General features: G+C 34.3%; 1 protein-coding gene across 1 annotated transcript in view; it reads right to left on the reverse strand.

Moving 5' to 3' along the window:
- The window catches only part of LOC140443321 (sodium/potassium-transporting ATPase subunit alpha-like), a 116,733-nt gene that overhangs the window by 2,710 nt on the left and 88,591 nt on the right, over positions 1-25,432 (reverse strand). The window contains exons 9-14 of the mRNA XM_072534516.1: positions 23,252-23,635; positions 20,285-20,546; positions 14,436-14,708; positions 12,161-12,406; positions 6,869-7,057; positions 732-846 (exon numbers count right to left, since the gene is read on the reverse strand). Of these exons, the coding sequence (XP_072390617.1) occupies positions 732-846; positions 6,869-7,057; positions 12,161-12,406; positions 14,436-14,708; positions 20,285-20,546; positions 23,252-23,635 (1,469 nt within the window). The remainder of the gene's footprint in view (positions 1-731; positions 847-6,868; positions 7,058-12,160; positions 12,407-14,435; positions 14,709-20,284; positions 20,547-23,251; positions 23,636-25,432) is intronic.

Raw genomic sequence — 25,432 nt, forward strand, 5'->3', positions numbered from 1 at the left:
TTTATTATGAGAGATATAGGGATAGCTATAGATTCTGCGAATTGTTTGAGGAAAAAATGGGTGAGTCCATCTAATCCATGTGATGAATTATTGTCTAGTTTTCATAAATTATGTTTAATTGCATCCGATGTGAAAGAGATATTATCAAAATATTATACACTATATTTGTGATATCCCCAGAAAAAAGTCCATCGGCGTCAAACCCGGAGATCTTGGAGGCCAGTTATAAAGTAATACTTTAAACGCCGGTTTATGTATTGCTATATCTGAAGTTAAAAATGTTATTTTTATTCATCTTATTCTTTTCCATACGTTCACAGACCATCTGTGCTGATGATCGAGAGTACGATAGATGTGAAGATTTTCATCATTGTAATAATTAAAGTTTTGGCGATTAACATGAAAGAGCTATCTAGAAAGAGCGATCTAGACATGAGCCCTTATCTCTCACCGTAGTACTTTTTCATCGATCAACTTTATGCACTTGTAAAAATATCAATTCAAGGTTACCTATCTCCTAAGGATTTTGACAGCTACGTTTAAAATTCAAATTTTTGACTAGATCTGCCAGCCAAAAGAGCTAGGAACACGAATTTGTTGATCAATACATAAACTAAAATTGATCATAAATTTTAAAGTATATGTATCTGTAACAATGCAGTGATTATTATATTAGTTATTTTCAATTTTTGTCATAAATAAACTAAACTAAATAAAACTTTTTTACTTACCATCTAAACAAGATTGGATAAAACTTCAAGTAATACATTCCAGGAATATATGATAACATGCAAGCAACTACAGTTTCCACTATTAAACTAATGTTAAGTACCATATTTCCCATTCCTAAAATAAAAAAGTAAATCCATTAAAACTATATAATATATTCAAAGCATCCATTTTAAATATTAAAAAAATAGGATAGTAGTTTAAGTTAAAAAAAAAAGATTAATATAAAATGCCATGTATACCATTATATATTGGGAGTAATGTAAAGACTGATGATTATGTTTTTTCTGCAATTCCTCTATTTCAATTCATGTTTCCATTATCGACTTTTACTTAGCTTTTTTTCCATGATTTCTTATACGAGGCCCAGAAATAGTTCACTCGCAAATAGATGCCATCCTTATATGATGCTGCTGATTACCTATAATTTCTTCTTCTGACTCTGTGTGCAGCGAGAATGATATTGTGGACATAATGAACTAATATAATTTTGAAAGTGTCTATTAGTTTTTTTATTTTGTTCCTTATTCATTTATGCTTTTCTCTGTATTTATCTGGGTTTTTGTTTCTATAATTTCTTCTTTGTTCCATGATTTGCACTATTTCTTGAGTCATCTAAGTTAATCCTTTCATTTCTTGATTTATACAAGTTGAAGCCTCAACACCTATTTCGTTTATCTTGAGTATTCACCTACGAATTTTTGGATTTTATTATCTTTTTTACCCTCAGTTTCATTTTTGAGACAAGGAGGCTTTGGTCATTTTTTTTTCTCATTTTTGACATTGTGGTGGAAAACTGTTCTATGAACAGAATTGCATCTTTTGGTGCAAAAAGAAGTCTGTACTCTTCAAGCATGTTAAATAGAAAGCTGAAATATTTCATTGTAAACTAAAAGATTCTGTCAGTGACTCAGAATGTTTTTGAAAACAACACAATCAACATCTGTGTATTGTACTGTATTATTGTGTTCTGTGAGCCAGTACTTTGTACAAGAACAAAGCAGTACTAGCGACGGAAGAAAAGTAAAAAATGAAACTAAGTGGAAAAGGAATATCGTGAGAAATGCTAGACTCAAAGGTGAAGAGTACATTGATTACAAAGATAGAGTTGTACCAGCTATCACTGTTGACCTAATTGCAGGTAAGATACGTTTTGCACTCTGCATAGCTCCATAATAAAATATTCTGACACTGGTATTAAAATAACTTTCAATGAATATAGCCTATGTTGGCATTGTATAATTGCCATTGTTACAATCATTGATTACCTGCAACAATGTAAAAACCCATAGACCCAGAAAAGAGGAGGCAGAAGCGAGGGCTACTCATAATGTTTATTTTATATACGAGGTAATTGTGGGTGAAACCAGAGAAAAGGTATGTTAAGAAGCATTTAAGTCGCTCTATGACATTAAAATAAGTAGTATTAAAAGGCTTCCCTCATTATTGTTAATGAGTAAAACCCCGAAGGATCTTCGTGGGAAAAAATTGGGCACTCATGAAATCAGTGGTCATACCAGGTTATTAATAAGACAACATATTAAAAGTTATCCATTAAAAGAAAGTAAATATGCCGGAAAGACTATAAATTATTTGGACGCAAGACCACGATACACACACAAGTGTATCGTGCGCAAGACCGAATGTTACAATTTTATACAATATGTCTAAAAACAAATACCCCGAGTCAAAATGCAGCTAGTTTGTCTTAAGGTTTTTCGAGGACAACTTCAATTTACGATTTGGTCGTTCCCAGATTGATTCATGCTGCACTTGTGAAGAACTAAATTTAAAATTGGGAAGTCCTCATCTTAGTAATTCAGCAAACAGAAATGTTACTGCTGAATTGATGATTCACAAGCGTAGATCAAAAAAATTCTATAATAAATTAAAAAGAGAAAATAACCAAGAAACAAAAGCAAAAGAGCCCCATGTGCTAGCAATAGCTTTCGATTATATGCAAAATATTCCGATGCCCATGATTCCAGTACAGAAAACGTTTTTTAAGGCAACTAACGGTAAATATGTTTTCCATTCATGATGTAAAAAGTAATAAGTCTAATATTTATCTATACCACGAAGGGACCGCCAGAAAAAGTCCTGATGAGGTTTGTTCCTTTGTATATAATTATTTAAACTCTGCTCCTCCGCAGTTTCGGAAGTCCACGTTTATTCGAATAACTGCTGAGGTCAAAATGAGAACCATACAGTAAACAGTGTTTTTATCCCTTACCGAGAGTGGTCGGTTTAATCGAATTGAGCATTAGAGGACACTCTTACCTACCTCGTGACAGGGATATTTCAATCATCAAGAGAAAATTAAAAAGACATGTTAGGGTGTACACCTTACATGAGATAACCAAAATTATTATTAAGTTTACAGTCGAAGAAGTTAGCATAGAAGATATACTAGATTTCCAACATTGGTGGCCAACCTACTATAAAAAGAGGTGCATTTCTGAGGAAACAAGAAACGTGTTCCTACTAAGGATAAGATATCTTTTGGAATAAGTTTCTTCATGCACTTTACTTATGGAACAGATAAAGGTGTGACTTTATTGATGGTTTATGGAACAAACCTATAAACTTTCTTAAGTCAACAATCAATCAATTGAATTTCACACAATAATTTGTTATTCATACGGTAAAAGTACCACTTAAAAAAGTGAAGCTCCAATATATTGGTAATCTGTTACCTTATATACCTGGTAGTATTAGACAGTGTTATGACAAATTAATGGAGTGACTAACAACTGATAATCCCAATGCTGGAGAAGATGAACACGACATCTTGTCTTGAAGCATTCAAAAAATGACTGAATATTTGAATATAAAATTTTTACTTAAAATTCTATTGTAAATGTAAAATACTATTTTTGTAGGTAAATCTATTTTTTCGTAACAAAATGAAGGTTTTTTTGTGTCATCTTAGGAATGTAAACAAAAAAGTTCTCTCGACAAAATTTGAACATATATATATATATATATATATATATATATATATATATATATATATATATATATATATATATATATATATATATATATATATGTTCGGATAAGTTTCCGCGGTCAGATAAATGAAAATTACTGAGTTCTCGGGAAGAACCGCGTTGAGAATTTAAAACTCGACGTTTTGGCACCCATTTTGGAGCCATTATCAAGAGTGATACGGTTCGGTTCGAGTTCGGGGTCTCAATCTGCCTACTCCCCTCACTCGAGACGTACCAGTATCGTGTTCTATATTGCAAGAACTGTCTCTCGGCACTGAGGTCTCAATCTGCCTACTCCTCAGTGTCGAGTGACAACCGGTTTTACCCTGTGTGGCTGCTTTTATACTCGCTGTATGCGCGGAGCTGTTTCGAGCCGCAGCGAGCAAGGTCATGATTGCCAATATGATTTCCAACATCCGAAACGGATAGGAACCAGAAGAAGAAGAAGTATGCGCGGGAACGGTATGGGCTGACGTGGTCTGGACTGACGTGGCCTGAGCGGTGTGGGCGGGAGGTCGCTGAAGCAGGGGTCGCCATGTTGCCGGCAATCGTTTCGCGTGTGTTCAAGCTGTTAGGCCGTTTTTCGATTTCTATAGCTTCACGAATGATTCTCGCTTTTAATGAGCGGATGGGAGCGATGGTTTTTGCTTTTTCGAAATCTATTTTGTGGCCTGTCTGAATATGATGTTGGGCTAGGGCTGAAGTGGTATCGGAATGTTTGACTGATAGAGAATGTTCGTAAATACGGTTATGGATTCGTCGGTTTGTCTGTCCTACGTATGTACGTGGGCAACTGGAACAAGGTATCTCGTAGACACCATGGTCTTCATTGGGGATTTGGTCTTTTACGGATCTGACGAGATTGGACAATTTGGAGTGAGTGGTGAAGATGGTTTTGATATTAAGAGGGATAAGAGTTCTACTGATCTTGTCAGTGACACCTTTAATGAAAGGTAGAAAGATTTTGGGTTGATCCGGCGGCAAGGTTTCTTTTTTGGATGGAATGGGGTTTAGAAGTTTTTGAATGCTTCTATTGATTTGGGTTTTGTGGTAGCCGTTTTGTAGGAGTGTTTGTCTTATTAAATTGATTTCGGATGACCTGTGATTGTTGTCGCTAAGTCTTATGGAACGGGAAATAAGAGTGTTGATGACTGAATTAAGTTGGGCGGGGTGATGATGTGACTGGGCATTGGTATATGATATATATATATATATATATATATATATATATATATATATATATACACATATTATTTTGCACTAAGAAATATTATAATTAAGTACATCTAAAAGTATCAAAAACACTCCCAAATTTTTTGGTATTTATTTAAATGACTAATACAGATGGTTTTCATAACTTAGAACGTTTTTGTCGATACCGATTCATTTATTCTATTTACTGCTTTTTTATATTAAATGTCGTAGCAGTCGTTGTATTATTATTTAAATTTTTGTTTTGTCGGATTGGTATTCTTTGTTCTGCCTTTGTTTTACGTTTCTTTAAATTTTTTTTCTATACTTATGTCATTTCGTTATTCTTAGAATAATTCTACAAGAGAGATAACTGATACGCAAGGCAAATGAAACTTACCAAAACGCCAAAGACAAATAAATAAAAGACAAATAAAATAGGAATAAGAGAAATCCTAAAACGAAGAAAGAACGTAGAGGAATACTGAAAGATGAGGCTAATGACAAGACATAAATTAAAACATAAGAAATTATAGACCAAATAGGAAAAACAATTCAAAACCTTCATATATATAAGCGAGGTTCCTACAGCCTCTACCACTTCTCGCATTTCGACCGCCATGGTTTTCTGTCCATCCATTCGTCTTCTTTGATGGCTCTATCTCTGATTATGTGCCGTACATTTCCTTCCCAGGCAACTGAAGGCCTTCCCTTTCTTCTTCTTTGTTGTGGTATGTAATTTAAAGCTTTATTTGGCCATCTATCTTCATTCATTCGCTTCACGTGACCATACCACACTAGTTGTCTCGTTTGAATTCTGTCTACACTGGAATATACAGTATTTGTCCTCCTTCTAATATCTTCATTCCTGATATGATCTTTTTTGGATATACCACACGCTTTTCTTAGAAAATCCATTTCTACTACTTCTATTCTTTTTCTATCTATTTTCGTGATCTGCCAAACTTCTGCCCCATAAGTCATAATAGGCTCTACCAAGGTTCGATAGATTGTCAATTTCGTTTCTTGTCTAATATTTTTAAACCATAGTAGAGAGTTTAGAATGTTTACCGCTTTTTTTTTCCTGCTGCCTTCTGTTTTCGATATCTCTTTTGGTAGTGCCTTTTTAGATATTATAGATCCGAGATATTTATATTCATTACATGTTTTTGTGTTTCTAATTTCTAACTCTGGATTTTCTTCATTATCTCCTATTTTAAGATACTCTGTCTTTGACATATTCATATTGAGGCCCCATTTTTCATATTCTTTCTTTAGTTTTCTAAACATGTAGTCCATGTCCTCCTCATCATTCGCTACGACTACCTGATCATCTGCGAAAAATAAAGTTGTTAGACATTTACCATCGCCTATGTCTATTTCCATTCCGGATACTTGTTTCCTCCACTGCTCTAGCGATGATTGAATACATAGTTTAAATAAGTTCGGAGATATACAACATCCTTGTTTAAGCCCCTTTGTTATTGGAAATGATTCAGATATAAAGTTTCCTTCTTTAACGACACTTCTTACATTTTTGTATATATTTGCGATAGCATCCACATACTCTCTACTGAGACCTACTTTCGTCAATGTTTGAAACAGTTTTTTCAAAGGTACCGTATTTCGATTACCTGCTGCAGAACGAATATACCATCAGTGCACGATCTTCCTGCACGAAATCCATTTTTTTGTTCTATGTCTTCATATTCTGATTCTATTCCTTCTTTTTTTATTCGACCGTACAACCTCCCCACTGATCTAATAACAGTTATCCACCTATAATTAGAGCATTTGCGTTTATCCCCATTCTTGAATATTGAGCTGATGTATCCAACATTCCAATCATCAGGGATATTTTGTCCTTTTAAGCGTTTGTTAAATAGTTGAACCAAAACCTTCATTTAAACAGAAAAGTAATTGGAAAAAAGAAGAAAATTAATAAAAATATTTACCTTGTACAAAAATAGAATTGACCCTAGTTTTGCATACAATTAAATCTGCCCATTGAGTGACGACTACGGATATCATAAAAGCTGTGTAGCAAGTATATTCCAACTCCTTTCTGTGTTCGTAAGTCCATTCTTGTCCATAAGAATCCATTAAATCATTAATATTTTCTGAATCCCATCGGGCACGTAAATCTAAAATAAATTTATTTTATAAGATCTTTACATGTGATGTCATTGTTTACGGGATATTAACATAAAAAAATGTACATACTGAAAAATTCGATTTAAATATATAGGTAACGACTGAAATAACGAAATACAAAAATAATGACGATCTAAGAATTAAATAGCAATAATGACTTGAATATTACATTTTTTATAGCGGTGTGAGTAATAAATATGTTGTTGTTTGAACTTGTTTGAACTTGTTTAAACTTGTTTGAACTTGTTTAAACAGCAATAGTGACTTAAAATTTACTATAATAATTGGTCAAGTTGACAATACATAGCACGTTAGAGCCACATCAGGAGACATGGCCATTCTGGTAAAAAAGGAATCGAACACCAAGTAATTCCTACACCAGATGGTCTGATCACTAGGAAGCCACCATATTAAGGATCAAAACGGGAAATGATATATGCTGAAGATTGTTTCAGCATATGTTAGACCGAATGATCCGATCTTCAATGAAGATCTGAATGTCATTTTGGACACAGAGGAGCCCACCATTATCATTGAAGACTTAAATGCAAGACCAACTGGTTCGACAGAACCACAAACCGTAAGGACAGACTATTGTGTGGCTATTTTGAAGACAGACAAAACACTATAGTGGTAGGACTCACAGAACCTACATACTTCCATGGTGGAGAGAGACTCCCTACATTCCTGGACATAGCAATTCTACAAAACGTAGGTCAAAAACACAAAATACACTCAATGAACGAGGGTGAATTAAATCACAACCCAACTGTATTGACCCTGGGAACAGTAGAAACAAACTGTTTGGAAACCTACTAGAAAAAACGGACAAGTTGGTCAAACTACAAAAGAATAGTAAGCGAAACTATTGGTGCAATAACAACAATAAACACAAAACAAGAACTAGAGGAATGTGTTCTAAACCTAGAAAAAACGATACAAAATGCTGTCGAGGCCAGCAATACAAAAGCAGAAACACCAACAGTTAGGGGAAGATTTAGAGAAATCAGCAATGAGCTGAAAGAACTAATAAAAGAAAAAAACGGAAAAAGAAAAAGGGGCAACAGAACAAGGAACCAAGAGGAGAAAAGAATTGCTAATGAGCTAAATAGGGAAGTCAAAAAACAATTAGAAAAACATCTAAACGAAAATTGGGACAGCTATATCCAGCAACTAAACCCAAATAAATCTGCGTTCTAGAAGCTATCTAATATACTAAGAAAAGATAAAAAACCAATTTCACTCTTACATGGAGAAAATGGAACTGTGTACGCAGAAGAAAACAAAGCGGAAGTTATGTAGGAAAAATTATCATGTTAATGAAGATCTCGACTTCACAGAAGAAGTGGAAAAAAGATATACGGCAATAAAAAGAAGAAGGGGCAACATAAATATTACCCATATCTTCCCCGAAGAAGACAGGTAGTACGTTCAAACTTACTAACGCCAAAAAAGCTACAGGACCAGACCATATTACGAATAGAGCTCTGAAGAATCTGCCAGCAAAAGCAATATATACATAACAAATTTAATCAACCACATCCTAAGATTAAGACATTTTCCTAGCAGATGGAAGAAAGCTCATGTGATAATGATCGAAATACCAGGGAAAAATGTCACATTTTCATGAAATTATCGGCCGATAAGCATATTACCAGCAATAAACAAAATTGCAGAGGGGGTCATACTAGCTAGACTAAAACAAGAATTAAAAGAAATCGGAACAATACCTGAAGCACAGTTCGGATTCAGATTCAAACAATCATGTGAACTTCAGGTACTGCGTCTAGCAGAATATATCACAAAGGGGTTCAATGAAAAGAAGTACACAGCAGCCACCTTTCTAGATATCAGTAAAGCATCCGAAGCTGGAGCCATGGAGGCTGGTGTGCCACAGGGAGTGGTGTTGTCGCCGTATCTATACACCATATATACAGCAGACACCCCAACCGAACCCAAGACCCAACCCAGATCAAGTATATTCGCAGACGATACAGCGATAGGTGTTAGCAGTACCAACCCAGATCTAGCAACAAGACACCTACAAAGGTCACTTAACGAACTTAAGATTGGTGTATACAGTGGAAGATAGCCGTCAATCCTGACAAAACATAGGCCGCCATGTACCAGAAAAGAAGAGGCGGACCAAATGGGGTTCTATCTCTATTCGATACGCAAATCGAATGGTCAAATATACAAATAGTCCAGAACCATATGATCAGAGAGGCTCTCAATATACCTAAGTACGTGTGTATATCTAATTTAAAACTTAACGTACTGTATCAAAGAATTGGTCTACGAAAAACGTACAACAATATATTAGAAACCTGCCAGATAAAACTGGTGGTGCGGAGGCACAGTTAAATAAGAAATTCATACATTTATGGTGTAATGTAAACATAGCAAGGAAATAAAGAAGAAAAAATAAGGGGTAGTTAGCCTAGAAAAGAGTAATAATTATTTAAATAAATATTATATATTCCAAATTGAATAAAGAACAAATAATTCATAGTTAGTTAGTAACATAGTCAATGCATACATTTCACATTAAACAAAAAACTCGACCTAGTTTAAGTGTATTACACGAGTCTCAAATATCAGGTCGCCACGGTTGTTTAAAAGAAAAAAATCACGTTTAAAAACATAGACCTTCGCTGGAAAATAACACGGGGACTCAGTCAGCAAAAAAATAAAAAAAATTCGACCTTGGTACTACGATCGGAAATTGAGAATACGGGCTCATAAAAAACGAACGAAGCGGGCCAGAGGGAGCAGTAAGAACGAGGCACCTGAGAGTGCTCCACAAAGAGAAGCACGGGCGACCGAGACAATACGCAGCCAGTGAGCGCGCTATTGTAACTCGACGGGGTAGTGTACCGTATAAGTGCCGGTATCTGGAGTTTCGAAAGTTCGTGATAGCGCGCGGTACTTCAACAGACTGATCTTGAATTCCTGTAGGACTGGAGGCGTATTCATTAGCTAGAGCCTAAATACGCGAAGGTAACTAAGATCTATATACTAACCCAAGGAATATATAATAATACGGATTGTCCACCCTTTAATTTCTTGCTTTGTCTCTTCTCGTCTCCCTTCGCGCCTGATCGAATCATTATTGGTCATAACTGATATCTTGTTATCTTAGTTGTAGTATACAGTCTATTTAATACATTGTAAACTCGAAATTTGGTTTTATTGTTCTTCCCGGCCGTTACAGGCAGAGACTAGAAGAGATACACATTCTTCGCTTATGCAGTTCTCCAGCTTCTAAAGCAAGCCCATAGACTCAACTCTTTACAGGATCTGAGACCCAGAAGTCCTAAATCCCCTTTCTCCCAAATCTCCCTACCCTCTTGTAAATCCGCGAGGGCGAAACCAGTCAGCTCAGACTAGTGGAACCAGTAAGCCTTGCCCGCTTGCAGGCAAATAACACACAGGGATAAGTATCCCCTAAGAACTGTAGACGCATCCAAGGATTTCGAGACAGGCGTCTTAGACAATGATGACAGCAGCATTTATTATAACGGTGACAGTAGGGTTCCCGCGAATATTATAATCGGTTCTCCAATTATTGACAGTGGATCCCCCCCAATTGTAACACTGGTGACAGCGATTTATTAGAATGGTAGAGGTAATGGATTTTCTAAAGAGCTATGGCGTTGTAAATAGTTGCGTAGATCTTAGTGGCAACGACGCATTGGAAGCTTAAAGTGAAAACGGAAAAAGTCCGACATATTTATAGTTCCGTATCACAGCCCACGAGAAGTGGATTAAAAATAATATAAGAATTTAATTGCAAAATATAATTTAAACAATGAGATATTTAATTAAAGAAGATTAAAATTTTTATCATACATCAAATATAAAATTATAAATTTAATATACCTAATAAATATAGGTAAACTTCTAATAATTCTATATTCGCTCCGTGCGTGACTGACGCGACATCTACCGCTTTCATCTGACAGTTTTGGACCTCCCAATTTGAGGTTAAACATATGTTAAATAGATACGAAATTGACAACTATTAATGATTAGTTTTTTAATTATATTTTTTCAGTTTATGTACAAAATAAAGTTTGTGTGTTTTTAGTATTAAAAACTGGGTTTCTAAAAATTCATCAACTTTATTTTGTCAACCCCTAACGGAAAAGAAATGGAAAAATCTAGTACTGGCAAATCCAGTTTTTGCATGTGGAAGAGCATGTAATTATGTAAAAACAATAATAGTAAAAATTATGATATAAAAGCTAAAGTCATCTGGCAGGCTGCAGTTAGCTTGAAGCCTTTGAAATATCATTTAAGGTAAATTATTTAAATTTTTCCTATTTCAATTGCATAAAAATGAAATTATGTGATATTTACTTTTTCATAATAATAGCACGAATCCATCTTTTTCTTTTCTCTAATTTATATGTAATCTTTGGAAACCTATATAGCTATACTATATATACTATTATTATTAGCACAATTAAATACGCAACATATATTTGCACCCATTTTTGGGTAGGTAAAAAGATTAAAATGGTCCAATTTTGTGATATTTCGCCGCTACGCACGCTGGCATCGTTTCAAGGTACCCCTACCATGGTCACGCACGGAGCGAATATTAATGTTTATTAATTTGTTAAATATTTAAATCTAATGCCCCTATTTAGAGGAAATTAGACAATGTAAAATTAGCTCGAGACAGCTTGTAGGTGTCTGAGAAAAATAATTTGACGCAATTAAAGATCATTTAGGAGTCTAGGACTTAATTGAATTAATATTACAATTTGTTATAAAATTAAGACCTATATAAATTTTTACAAACTATATGAATATTTCGTTTTTGGAAAAAAAGTTTAATATTAACCTTTTAAACGCCAACTTATCCATTTTGGGGACACGATAAAAAATTATCTAATAAGAGCCAGAAGAAATTTACAGTGAATGATTGATGGATGCTACTTGGATCAAGCCGTTGTTTCTCTTACATCGTATTTACCACTTAATTTATGTATTTATTGAGTAGATTACAAATTACAATACTTGAAATTTATCCAGAATATACCAAACACCTGGATAAATTTCGACATTTTGCAGATATATCTTACCAAATAAATCCCTAGGCATAAATCCATTTTCAGCCATTATAGCAAAGTAAACGAAAAATCCACATAGAGCTTCTATCATACCAATATGACCATAAGCCAAAAAGTATAACTTTCTTGTAACTAGCTTGTCTTTTTTAGGATTTCTGGGTGGACGGCTCATGATATCACTTTCCGCTTTTTCGTAAGCCAAACTGATTGCAGGTAACATATCTGTCAGTAAATCTATACATAATATGGCCATAACACCTAAAAGAAATAGAACATAATAATAAAAATATTACCAAATTTATAGTATATATATTTTTTACATTGCATTAAGTTTCATTGCGAAGAACTAGAGAGACATGCAAATCGGTATGAATCCCATGAGCTATATAACAAAGTCCGATATCTATCCAGGGAATTTAAACCAATCACACAAACAATATTGGATCAAAACCAAAGGGATTGCGGAGGTATGGAGAAAATATTGTCAAAGTCTATATGCAGATGATCCCCAGAATGCAAATCACGACAAATTCACTGCAGAGAGAGAGAGAACCAAACATTCTAAAGTGAGATGTAGAAAAAGCAATCAAAAAGTTAAAAAATAGGATATCTCCTGGCGCAGACCAGATCACCGCAGAAGTTTTAAAAGAGACTGGAGATGTTGAAGTTAATGTTATGCATATGATCTGCAAAAAGATTTGGCAAACCGGAGAGTGGCCCAACGACTGGACAACATCCACTTTCATCCCTATATTCAGCAACTACAGAAAGGTAACCCTAATGTCCCATGCAAGCAAGGTTCTACTTCATGTAATACATGAAAGACTAAAAGCTTTTCTGTTGCCTCAGATATCAGAACAAGCGAGATTTGTCCCAGGAAAAGGCACAAGAGAACACATCCTTAGTGTCAGACAGCTAATGGAAAAAACTCGTGAATTCAATACTCCTATGCTTATGTGCTTTGTGGATTACACAAAGGCCTTCGATAAAGTCAAATGGCAACAGCTATGGTCCATACTAGCCGAAATGGGAATACTCCACCACTTAATTCAACTAATTAGAAGTCTATATAAAAATAATAAGTGTACAGTAAAAATAAATAACACCCATTCCGATCATTTCAGAACAGAGGCAGGTGTCAGGCAGGGATGCATAATTTCGCCAACTCTGTTTAATATCTACAGCGAACACATTATGCGAAAGGTACTAGACGGATGGAAGGGTGGAATATCAGTAGGAGGTCAAAAAATCAGTAACTTGAGATATGCTGATGACAATAATCGCGGCAAATCAAAAAGAAATGGACATCATCAGATGTCTGGAGGAGAAAAATACCAATTTTGTATTGATAACCTAACCCTATCTGAAGTTTGTTTTATGGTTAGAATTAACCAAACAAACAGATAAATAATGATGGTAAAAGAAGCTAAAATTATGTGCAGTAGCTTTAATTGCAATAATTATGCTAACAATTAAGAAGAAAAAAAAATTAATACACTTCCAATAAACAACTATACTTTCTTTAGTATTTTCTGTTCTTAAGTTTGTATTCACAGGTACTTTATTGTTATTTATATTACTAACCTAACCTAACATGTGTGTTTACAACAAACAGTACGAAAAAAATGGACGACAAAATTTGTGATGAAAAGGCTTACTACTTAATTTTTGAACCACTTTCTGTAAAATTTTGTGGGAATCCAAATGTGTATTCAGAATGGCATTTCGGTTGAGAAAATAATGAGAAATTGCTGAAAACTGTCGAAAATGAAATAAAATTTCGGAAAAATTGGGTATTTGGCTATTCAAGTAAATGTAATATCATTTCATCCTATAAGAGCTGTACTTATTTTTACGTTAAAGTATACACCTTTTAACATACTTTCCTAAATGTTGAAATAAAAACAAGATATGTTTTTGAGATATGATTTTTTTAAGAAAAAGAGGGTTTTAGAAATTTTCGGATTTTCCTTTATAGTGAAATTGCTGTGCAAGAACTAATAAAAGTTATTTACTTGAAAAAACTTGAATTACCAATATAAACCGCCATTTTGGACCTAGAAGGCTATATGCCTGTAAAATGTAAGCCAAATCGAAAGCGGTCGCCAGACCAAATTTACATAGTTAACGGGAAATTACTCAATGTCATTTTAACTCTATTTAATTGTTGTTAATAATTTCAGAACAGTGAACTTCAGATTTGATTTAAGCTTTTGATGTTTAGCCAAACTGTTACAATTATTTTTATAGATTAAACATTTAATACAACTAAGGAGAATCAACTTACCTAATGGAAGTGGAATGTTGAGAAGTACGAAACCTAGGAAAGGTAGAATTTCAGGCACATTTGACGCAAGAGTGTAAGCTATAGACTTCTTTAAATTATCAAATATCCTACGTCCTTCTTCCACTCCGGTAATAATTGATGCGAAATTATCATCCAGAAGAATCATGTCTGCAGATTGTTGGGATACTTCTGATCCTGATATGCCCATGGCTATACCGATGTCTGCTTTCTTCAAAGCTGGAGCATCATTGACACCATCACCAGTGACAGCAACTAAAAATAATGTTAATTTAAAAATATTTAACAAATTATACAAAAAAGATCGTCCTACAGTTAAAACAAAATGATAGCAACATTTGCTTGATCCTTTGTTTCTAACTAATGTTAGAAAATATTAATTTTTTTGTAAATAGTTTTCTTTAGACGTTTTTTTCAGATGACTTAAAAATCTTAATAGAATAGTTTCCGTTTCCATGATATAATTTCTTCCTATAAACTTTCTTGGCATTATCTTTTTTTCGGAAACTAGAAAATAACTAAGTGTTGCATATTTGGTACAGAAGAAGACGCTTCAAAAGGTTTCTCGTTATTTTTATTTCTAATTTTACTTATAACAGGGACCATATTTCTGCCATGTAATTTCTTTTTCGTCGTATAGCGTATGCCCAGAATCTTTTTACGTAATAAACACATCTGAAATATGTTAGAAAAACATTCATTTGAAAACAAGAATAACCAAATAGCGAATGACAGAGGATATACTGATTCTTAATCAGTCAGAAAAAAAAAATAAAAACGAATACAAGACAATGCCAATAATCAAATAAAAAAAAGATATAATAAAGTACAATTTCAGAGAAAGGAATGTAATGAGATTAAAAAATATGAGAAGAAAACTATGAGAAGAACATAATATCTTTCACTTGTAGAACTGTACAAAAAATCAAAAGAAATTACTGGCAATAAACGGAAATACTACCCTAAAGACAAAAAGAAACAGAGTAATAGATGTCAAACAAAATTTGAAAGAATAAAACACTATACAACAATTGTCATAACAAGTTCATCGATAACAAACAGATAAGTTACATCTTCTTCTTTTTTACGTGCTATCTCCGCGACGAAGGTTGTGAATCATCATGGCTATTCTTTTCTTAGATGCTGCCGCTCTGAATAGTTCGATTTATATGCATCCGTACCATTCCCTCAAGTTACGCAACCATGAGATTCTTCTCCTTCCTACACTTCTCTTGCCCTGTATTTTCCCTTGTATAATTAATTAAAGCATTTTGTCTCTTTCATTACGCATAACATACCCTAGGTATTGCAGCTTTCGTGTCTTGATGGTTTCCAATATTTCCATTCTTTTGTTGATTCTTCTCATGACTTCGTTGTTTGCTCGGTCCATGATATCTTCAGGATTCTTCTATACACCCACAGTTCAAATGCTTCCAACTTTTTAGGAGTCGACGCGTTTAGTGTCCATGCTTCTATCCCGTACAGCAGAGTCGAGAAAATATAATACCTTACCAGCCTAACTCTCAAGTCTAATTTCAGTTCTCTTGAACAAAGTACCTTCCTCATTTTATTGAAGTTTGTTCGTGCTTTCTCTATTCGAACTTTGATTTCTTTGGAGTAATCGTTTGTGTCATTAAATATTGTGCCAAGATAATTGATAACATATGGAACAGAAAATTGGATATTAAACAAAAGACATTAGAGCAGAATTCAGGCAGCAGAGAGGAAATACCTCAGAAGAACGATCGGAGTAAAAAGAACTGATAGAATCAGAAATGAACAAATAAGAGAAAGACTCAAAATCAAACCGATACTCGACTCAATCAAGGAGAAAAAATTGGCATGGTTCGGACATCTAACCCGGATGGACAATAATAGACAAGTAAAAAGAGTGTGGGACGCCAAACCAATAGGAAAGAACAGAAGAGGAAGACCCATTAAAGAATGGTACAGTGACATCTCGCAGATACTGCAGAGTAAGGGTACGACTTGGCAGGAAGCAACACAGATGGCATCCAATAGGAAGGAATGGAGAAAGTTCGTTAAGAGCTAGGACACCTCAGAAGACTGTCAAATATTGTAATTTAATGAATTGTATTATAAACGGCCCAACACCGAAAGGTACAAATGAGTCTACTGATTAAGTAAGTAAGTAAGTAAGATCATTGTAGTTTTCAACCTGTTCTAAAGTTTTACCGTTAATTGTCAAGCTTTCATCATTATTTTGGGTTTTTGATATCCTCATAAATTTAGTTTTCTTGATGTTTATTGATAATCCATATTCTTCTCCATACTCAACTATCTTTTTCATTAGCTTTTGGAGGTTTTGGAGGTTTTGGAGGTTGTCTGCTACTGTGGTAGTATCGTCCGCATATCTAATGTTGTTAATTGGTGTTCCATTGACCTTTATTCCTGCTGTTTCTCTCTCAAGAGCTCTTTTCATAATTTCTTCAGAGTATGCATTGAATAGTAGTGGTGACAATACATACCCCTGTTGCACTCCTCTTTTAATTTCGAACTTTTCTGATATGTATTCATTAATGCGTATGTGTGCCTGTTGTTTATAATATAGATTTATTATAATTCGAAGGTCATTATATTGTCATTGTTTTGCTTTGAGGACGTCCATTAGCTCTTTGTGGCCGACTTTATCAAAAGCCTTGTTGTAATCTATGAAACAGACGTACATATCTTGGTTCACATCCATAAGTTATATAGGAAGTACAAAATGGCAAAAAATAGAAAAGCACTCGACCATATAAGATGAGTGTTGAAATAATAAAGTTGCCGGGAGGAAATGGAATTTAGGCACTATATAACTGTCCCTTTCGGAGAATTTATTTGGTGATATTAACAACTGATTGGTTCTTTGTAGCCAAGATCCTAGTATTGACCTTTAAGTTAGAACGAGATATTGTTATATTTTTCTAATGCTACTATTTGGAGTAGAAATAGACTAAAAACAACAGAACTGGTCAACATAATAAAAAGATACAAACTGGAATACTTCAATCACATTACGAATATGGTAAGGAACATGAGATTCAACGATCGATATTGGTCATGGAACTAGAAGATGAAGAAGTATTTTCCATGCAGAAACTCTTATACTTTTATTTTATTTATTATATTCATTGAACATCTACCACTCAAGTTATATGCTAAAGACCGATCTACCTTTATGTCCACAGCAGGGGAGGTGGATACATCCCTGCTTTATATTTTGTCTCCATTAATAATAACAGACAACCTTTTGCAGTTTCACGAAAGGTAATAGAAGAGTTCCCACACAGTGTGCATTTCCCAGTGAACATAAAGGTAGGAATACACATTCCCATAATAACATTCATCTCCCGCCCAAGATAAAACCTAAACAAGGCTGTGTGGAGTGGATTTTCGGTTGAATTGGACAAGATTCTAGACTGGATACCCTCTACCATTAGATACTGCGAAACATTTGTCGGAGCCGTAATAAGCGTAGCTAAAATATATATACCAAGAGGCTACCATAAGGAACACATTCCTGGTTGATCCCACAACAATATAAAATCATTATACAAAAACTTCCTTAAAAGCAGTGATCAAGAAATAGCTGTCAAACTACATTATAGCCTGGATGAAGCGAGACAAAAGAAATGGACCGAAACTGGTATGAAAGGCAGATATTTTAAACATAAAGTAGACAAGTATAGACACTACTGACAAAACTAGGAAGTGGGACTTCCATGGCAATGAACACAAGAATAATTAATGGTAATTTCATCGCATCACATTTGGTATCAACATCTGGAGCACCAAAAAAAAGTCACAAAGCCAAAGTAAAACGAAACCTTAAGTCTTAAAATCCGAAGTCACAGAAACCGAATGCACTTGCCCCTTCACAAGCGAAGAGGTTACAATAGCTCTTAAAGCTGTAAAATCAGGTAAGGCTCCAGGTTGTGGTAATATTATCTTCGAATTTTTAATAAACAGCGGCAAACATGCAAGAGAATGGATGGCTCACTTTTCACAGATATCATGAAGACTGGTCACATACCGCAAGAACTCCATACTAAAACCTGCCAAGCTAAACTATAATAAACTCAAATACTACAGGCCAATAGCTCTATTATGAGCATGGTTATTAGAAGTCATCCTCAATAGAATGAGGAAGTAATACTCATCAAACAGAAAGGCTTCTGACTAAAGAGAAGTTACAGAGATCAAGTTATTTTATTTAACACCTTTATTGAAAAAGATTTGAGAGAAAACTTAAAAACTGCAGCCGCGTTAGTAGACCTAATAATGTCCTACGATACAGTTTGCAGAGACAATATGGTTTGCAAGCTTATATGATCAAAGTGTTGATGGGAACTGCCATTAGAACATCTAGAAAACTGAAAAATGGACTACCAAAGGGATCGGTACTAGCTGCTCTGCTCTTTAGCCTATACATCGCGGATATACCCAAAACTACACCGAGAAAATTTAGGTATGCCGATTACTGATGATAAGTAACAAGTTTGCAGGAAAAATAATTAACATACAACTCGAAAACACCACGTTCGCCTAGAATAAAATGCCAAATTACCTAGAATGTTACCTAATATCATCCAGAAGCTGAGCAGCACAATATGGAGAGCATCGACATCCGCCCTGCAAACATCTGACCTATGTCTAGTCTTCTCGTCAGCTGAATACTTTTCCTCAGTCTGGATTAATAACCCACACGTACAAAAAATAGATGGCCAACTATCAACACAATAATAATGATTGCTGGTGTTATCAAATCCACCTCCACGCAATGTTTTTCAGTTTTGAGTCACATTGCACCACCCAAATTACGACGCATACTCTCTCTTACAAATAAGTACAAAAAGATCATTCACAACTCTACCAATTCACCGGAACATAGACATTGCTAACCCTAACCGACTTTGCTCTAGATCCCTCCAATAAAATCAGCAAAGTCAGCTGTCGAACAAAAGTTTCAACTAACTGTTGATTGGCATTCTGTTGGTTGGTTGGTTGAAGAACCAACAGAATTAGAAGCCAACAAGGTTGATGTAACTATATAATGCACACATGTGGTAAACATATTTATCTACTTTGTAACTGAGGACAACTACAAACTATCAGACACATCACAGAACAGTGTCCCACAAGATCATATAATAGCCGGTATGAGGACTTCCTAATGGCAACTCCAGAGTTGATAGACTATATCAATAGTTTGGATGTACGTTTTTAAACTTCTTCTTCTTCTTTTTTTTTGTATAAACATGACTGTATATTTTCCAATGTGTCTCCAGTAAGTTGTCGTTCCATCGTTTTCGTAGTTTTCCTAGTGATCGTATTCCTATTGGAGAACCATCTCTTGCTGTCTTTACTACTCTATTTGTTGTATAAGTCATTCGGCTTATATGATCGTTCCATTCTACTCTTCTATATCTTACCCAGTTCTCGATGTTCTCCACCTTGCATCTACGTCGTATATCTGTACTTCTAGCTTTGTCCCATAGTGTTTTACCATCAATTTTTCAGTGTTTTCATTTCTGCTGTTACTAACATCCTCTTTGTCTTCTCTGTCTCACGTCGTGTTTCTGCCGCATATGTCATGATTAGGCTGATGACTGTTTTGTAAATTCTGCCTTTCATTTCCTTCTCGATATTTTTATTTCTCCATATTGTTTCATTGAGGCAACCTGCGGCTCTGTTTGCTCTATTCACTTGATCTTCTACTTCTGTTTCGAGATTTCCGTAGCTAGATAATGTGATGCCTAGATATTTAAACTCCTTAGTTTAAAAACTATAATAAATAATTGTAATTATTTATTGTTTATCATACTCACCTATTTCTCCAAGCCTTTGGCACCCTTCTACTATATGCAGCTTCTGTGTGGGCGACGTTCGGGCAAACACAATTTCTCTAAAATTATACAGGATGTTGTCCAGTTCCTGATTTGTAGCATCTCTTAAAGCAGAACCATGAATGACTATTGCCTTGTTTTTGATGTTTGGCGGGAGAGTCTCAATTACGTTGATATTAAAGGCATCGATGACGTCTGTACACTTAATTATACCGACTTGCTTAGCGATGGCCTTAGCTGTTATCTAAAAATATTAAAATGAAAAGTTACAATTAATTTAGCTTCCTGTATTAATGTGCCAAATTCTGTACTAGTATTTTTTTAAGATTTAGGGTATTATGGAATAATTATGGGACACTTATGAATAAAAGGAGGACATATTGATAACATTTTGCAAAAGCAAAGATTTTATGGCAATTAACACTGTATTTAAATTGCGGAACGAATATTTTATAATTGACAAATTTCGAAGGCTTCAATCTTACTTCTATCTATTGTAAATATCCAGCAGATTATATTTATTGTCGATGTTGACATTTTTTAAAACGATTTAGTAATTGTAATTGCTTTAATCTACGGGGTGTTTCAAATAAGGGTAACCCCGTCTCTAGGGTAGGTAAAAAACTGAAAAATAATTGGTTTGCTTAGTAAAAAATTTTTGTAACGCCATCCGTTTTCAAGATACAGGGCGTTGAAGAAAAAAAAATTTTACGCATTTTTTACGATTTTGCCGAAACTACTGGCAACATTGTAATGAAATTTTATACGAATATGTTTTGGAAGCTGATACATCCCATGAATTTGTTTTTATATCTGATTCTCATAGAGGACGCTAGTTACACGGATCGTACTAAGTATTAGTCTATATAACTTTTTTAAGAGTATAATAATTAATAATCAAAATTTCAAGTAAACTTAAACATCATTCAATTTTACACGAAAAAGGTACTCTTAATAAAACTCGATACTGTGTACCGTTTTCGGAAAATTTTGATTTGAAAATTATGAAGTAATAATTGATGCTGGTAAGTTAAAATAGTTAGTAATTAAACAAAACTCACAAGAAGAAAATTAAATTAATGACTAAGAACATAAAATAAAATTCAATTACAGTAAGTGTTCAAAATGCCCTCCGTTTTCGCGAATACACAAGTCTATTCTTTTTTCTAAAGATTCCATTAACCTTCTAAACGGTAGGGGATCAGCTATGATGTCATTAAATTGACGTTGAATTCTTTCTTCCAATTCTTGGCGTGAATTTACCTCTGTAGCATAGACTTTTTCCTTAATATACGACCAAACTGCGTAGTCCAAAGGGTTAAAATCGCATGACCGAGGAGGCCAATGAATCGGAGCTTCTGCACCTCTACCAATCCATCGATTCGGAAAATGATTACTCAACCAATTACGACACCTTCTATCAAAGTGTGGTGGAGCTCCATCGTGCATAAAAAATAAAGATCTTCGCTCGTTTAGCGTTAAATCTTCTAATATCTCGAATAAGGAATTGTTGCTGCCCAAACATTAACTTTAAATGAGTGTTGGTAATGTGATACCCTTTTGACTCGTGGATTCTCATCACACCAGTAGTGTGCATTATGCGAGTTAAACATACCTTGTCGCGTAAAGGTGGCCTCGTCCGTAAAAAGAATGCATTTTAAAAAATTTGGATTGTGGGCTGTCCTTTGTTGCAATGTTTCACAAAAATCCACTCTAACCGGTAGATCATCTGGAAAGAGCTCTTGGACTTGTGTGTAATGATAAGGATGTAATTGCTGTTCTTTCAGTATCCGCCAAGTACTTGAAGAAAAAGTATTTGTTTGTCTTGCTATATTCCTTACGCTAACTGTTGGATCTTGATCAAGTAAATTTAAAATATTATTTTCTTTATTAATTGTCATAACAATCAATAAATGTCAGATTTCCATGGCACACTTGGAGAAAATAGAGGTATACCTATTAGAACTATGTAATCATTACTACCAGCATCAATTATTACTTCATAATTTTCAAATCAAAATATTCCGAAAACGGTACACAGTATCGAGTTTTACCAAGAGTACCTTTTTCGTGTAAAATTGAAGATGTTTAAGTTTACTTGAAATTTTGATTAATAATTATACTCTTAAAAAAGTTATATTGACTAATACTAGTACGATCCGTGTAACTAGCGCCCTCTATGAGAATCAGATATAAAAACAAATTCATAGGATGTATCAGCTTCCAAAATATATTCGTATAAAATTTCATTACAATGTTGCCAGTAGTTTCGGCAAAATCGTAAAAAATGTGTAAAATTTTTTTTTCTTTAACGCCCTGTATCTTGAAAACGGATGGCGTTACAAAAATTTTTTACTAAGCAAACCCCAATTATTTTTCAGTTTTTTACCTACCCTAGAGACGGGGTTACCTTTTTTTGAAACACCCTGTATAATAAAGGTAATGTTTTGTTAATCGAGTAGAGTACCGATTGACAAGAAAGTACAAAATCAAACCAAAAAAAAGGAAGTCGAAGATGAGCTGTTAGGTACCGAGTTTTATAGATGAAAAATCATTACGTATTTCATGTAGAAAATTCAAGGAGAAGCAAAAGATGCAGATAAGAATGCTGCAGATTATTGGAATAAATGAGTGTTACCTAGTATAAATATTGTTTACCATTATAATGGTAGTCATAAGCTTCCTCTGTGCGTTATATGTAAATCTAAAAATAAAAAATGTCAAAAATTTGTCCTGAAAATATGACGCAAACAAAAATACTTGAATGATATAAAATTTTTAATAGCAAATACTGACTTTCAGACTTTCATTGTGCTAATTTGCCAATAATACTGCTTTTTTAACAGTGTGATGGGTTAATAAAAATAATTGTATTAAAGTAGTAAACAGTAGTTTACTAGATAACATAAAATTCGATCAAGTGTTAGCCTAATTTAAAAATATACTTACAGGGTGATCACCGGTTACCATAATGACCCTTATACCAGCACTTCTACATCTTTGAACAGCGTCGGGTACTTGAGGCCTTGGAGGATCAATCAAAGACATAAATCCAACAAATCTAAGATCTTTTCTAGGAAAGTTCGCTGGTTCGGCGCAGAACTTATAATCTTTCGTGTAGGAGCTGTCTAACATAAGATCTGCAAAACCAAGAACTCTTTCACCCTTTTCAGCCATTTCCGTCATTGCTTTGTCACATGCCATTCGCATCTCGTCGGTCATTTCCTCCGTACCCTTTGCAGTGCACATATGTGAACAACGGGCTAAAATTCTTTCCGGAGCTCCTTTCATTACCATTAGACAACCACCTTCTTGCATTGCATGAATACTGATCTAAAAATGAAAATAAAATACATAAATTTGGAAATAAGCGTATCCAATAGAAGTAACAGTCAATGCATTGATTAATAAAAGTAAATAGGTAAATATAAAGTTGTAAATCAAAAAACATTTATTAAAACATTAAATTAAAAAATTCTCGATAAATGTAATATGATAAACAATGAAAAAATAATTGGGAATTAAATTTTCAAGACAAATATTTTGATTGGTGAATTGCTATCAAATAATATTTGGAAATCTTGACATATTAAAGGAATGGTTCTTTTACTACATCTATTACTTATTTTGTCTTTTTGGAAGCATAGCTTTATATAGTAAAACTTCTGTTAACGGATACCTCTCCACAACGGAAACCTCCGCTGAACGAACAGTTTTAAGGTTACCGACAATTTCATGTCAACGACTCCGGAGAAAATTTGCCTCCAGTTTTTCTAAGAAATTATTGTAATTTTACCTGCCAACAACGGACAGTCAGATAAAGGCGATTGAAAGATTAAAATTGGGGCTCCGGAAACCCAAATGTGTAGTACTACCATATTTCTAAGAGACTTATTCATCTCAGAGTGCTTTTGCTCGTGGCGTGAAATTCCATAAACCTGTTTTATGAAATGATCTGTTGTTTATATAATTTCACACCTCGACCAATAGTACCCCGATGAGCTGAATATTAATGAGTCTCTTAGAAATATGGTAGTACTATCCATAAACTATTGTAGCCATAACTAAACTAGTTACTTTAGGTACATCGAGTTTGATTTGGAAAAACCCATTTTAGAATTTATTCATCCGTTGTACACATTTCTAATTTAGTTGAGAGATTAATATATAGTTGAGAAAAAACCTTTGGCGATTAGTAAAAGTAAAAATCCTCGATGTTTTTCATTTTTCATATTGATAAACTCCAAGTCGACTGGTACTACAATAAGAAGGCCTGGATGACCAGAGATATCATGACAGATTGGCTGCACAAATTTGTCAAAAATATGTAACGTCAAAAAAGAAAAATTCTTTTATTCCTAGACAACGCAACATCCCATCCAGATATTTAGTTATCTAACATACCGATAATATTTTTGATAGCTAATACAACAGCACATTGTCAATCGTTAGAACAAGGAATAATTAAAAACTTTAAATTCTTGTATAGAAAGTTTTTGATAAGAAGAATGTTATCATCTATAGAATGTTCTTTATCAACGGCTGAGTTGCAGAAGTCCATAACGATCGCTAACGCCTTAATTTGGATTGTGGCAGCATGGAGATACGTTTCAACCAAAACAATTAAAAAGTGTTTCATTAGGTGCGGTTTTTTTTTAAAAAGTGTTGAGGAAGAAGTTGTGGAAAATCTGGAGCTACAAGACCTGGAAGATGATTTGTTATTGTCAACCTGCGAAAGACATAGAATTGAAAATTATTGAACTGAAATAAACTTAGCTAGTTATGTTAGTGATTTTAAAGAAAACGAACAGGTATTCAATTTTTCCCACAATGAGAGATAAACTAGAACTTACTGTAACTGTAAGTAATTTAAATGATGTTTACCTAAAATTAGGAGGTATAAAGGTGAAGCCCTGAATGTTTTGCAGGCCACCTCTAAGGAACAGCAAAAGAACTTTTTCAGCCTAGTGCAGCAAACATATGCAGCAAGTGTACCAAACTCAGTTAAGATTCAGGCTACAGAAATTTGGTAAATCTCTACAAGAATTTGAAGCCGATATAGCACGCCTTATCAGACTAGCCTATCCTGCTGCCAGATGACTTTCTGGAACAAATGGCTGTCCAGAGATT

The sequence above is a fragment of the Diabrotica undecimpunctata genome, chromosome 6, assembly GCF_040954645.1.
Source record: "Diabrotica undecimpunctata isolate CICGRU chromosome 6, icDiaUnde3, whole genome shotgun sequence".
NCBI lineage: Eukaryota > Metazoa > Arthropoda > Insecta > Coleoptera > Chrysomelidae > Diabrotica > Diabrotica undecimpunctata.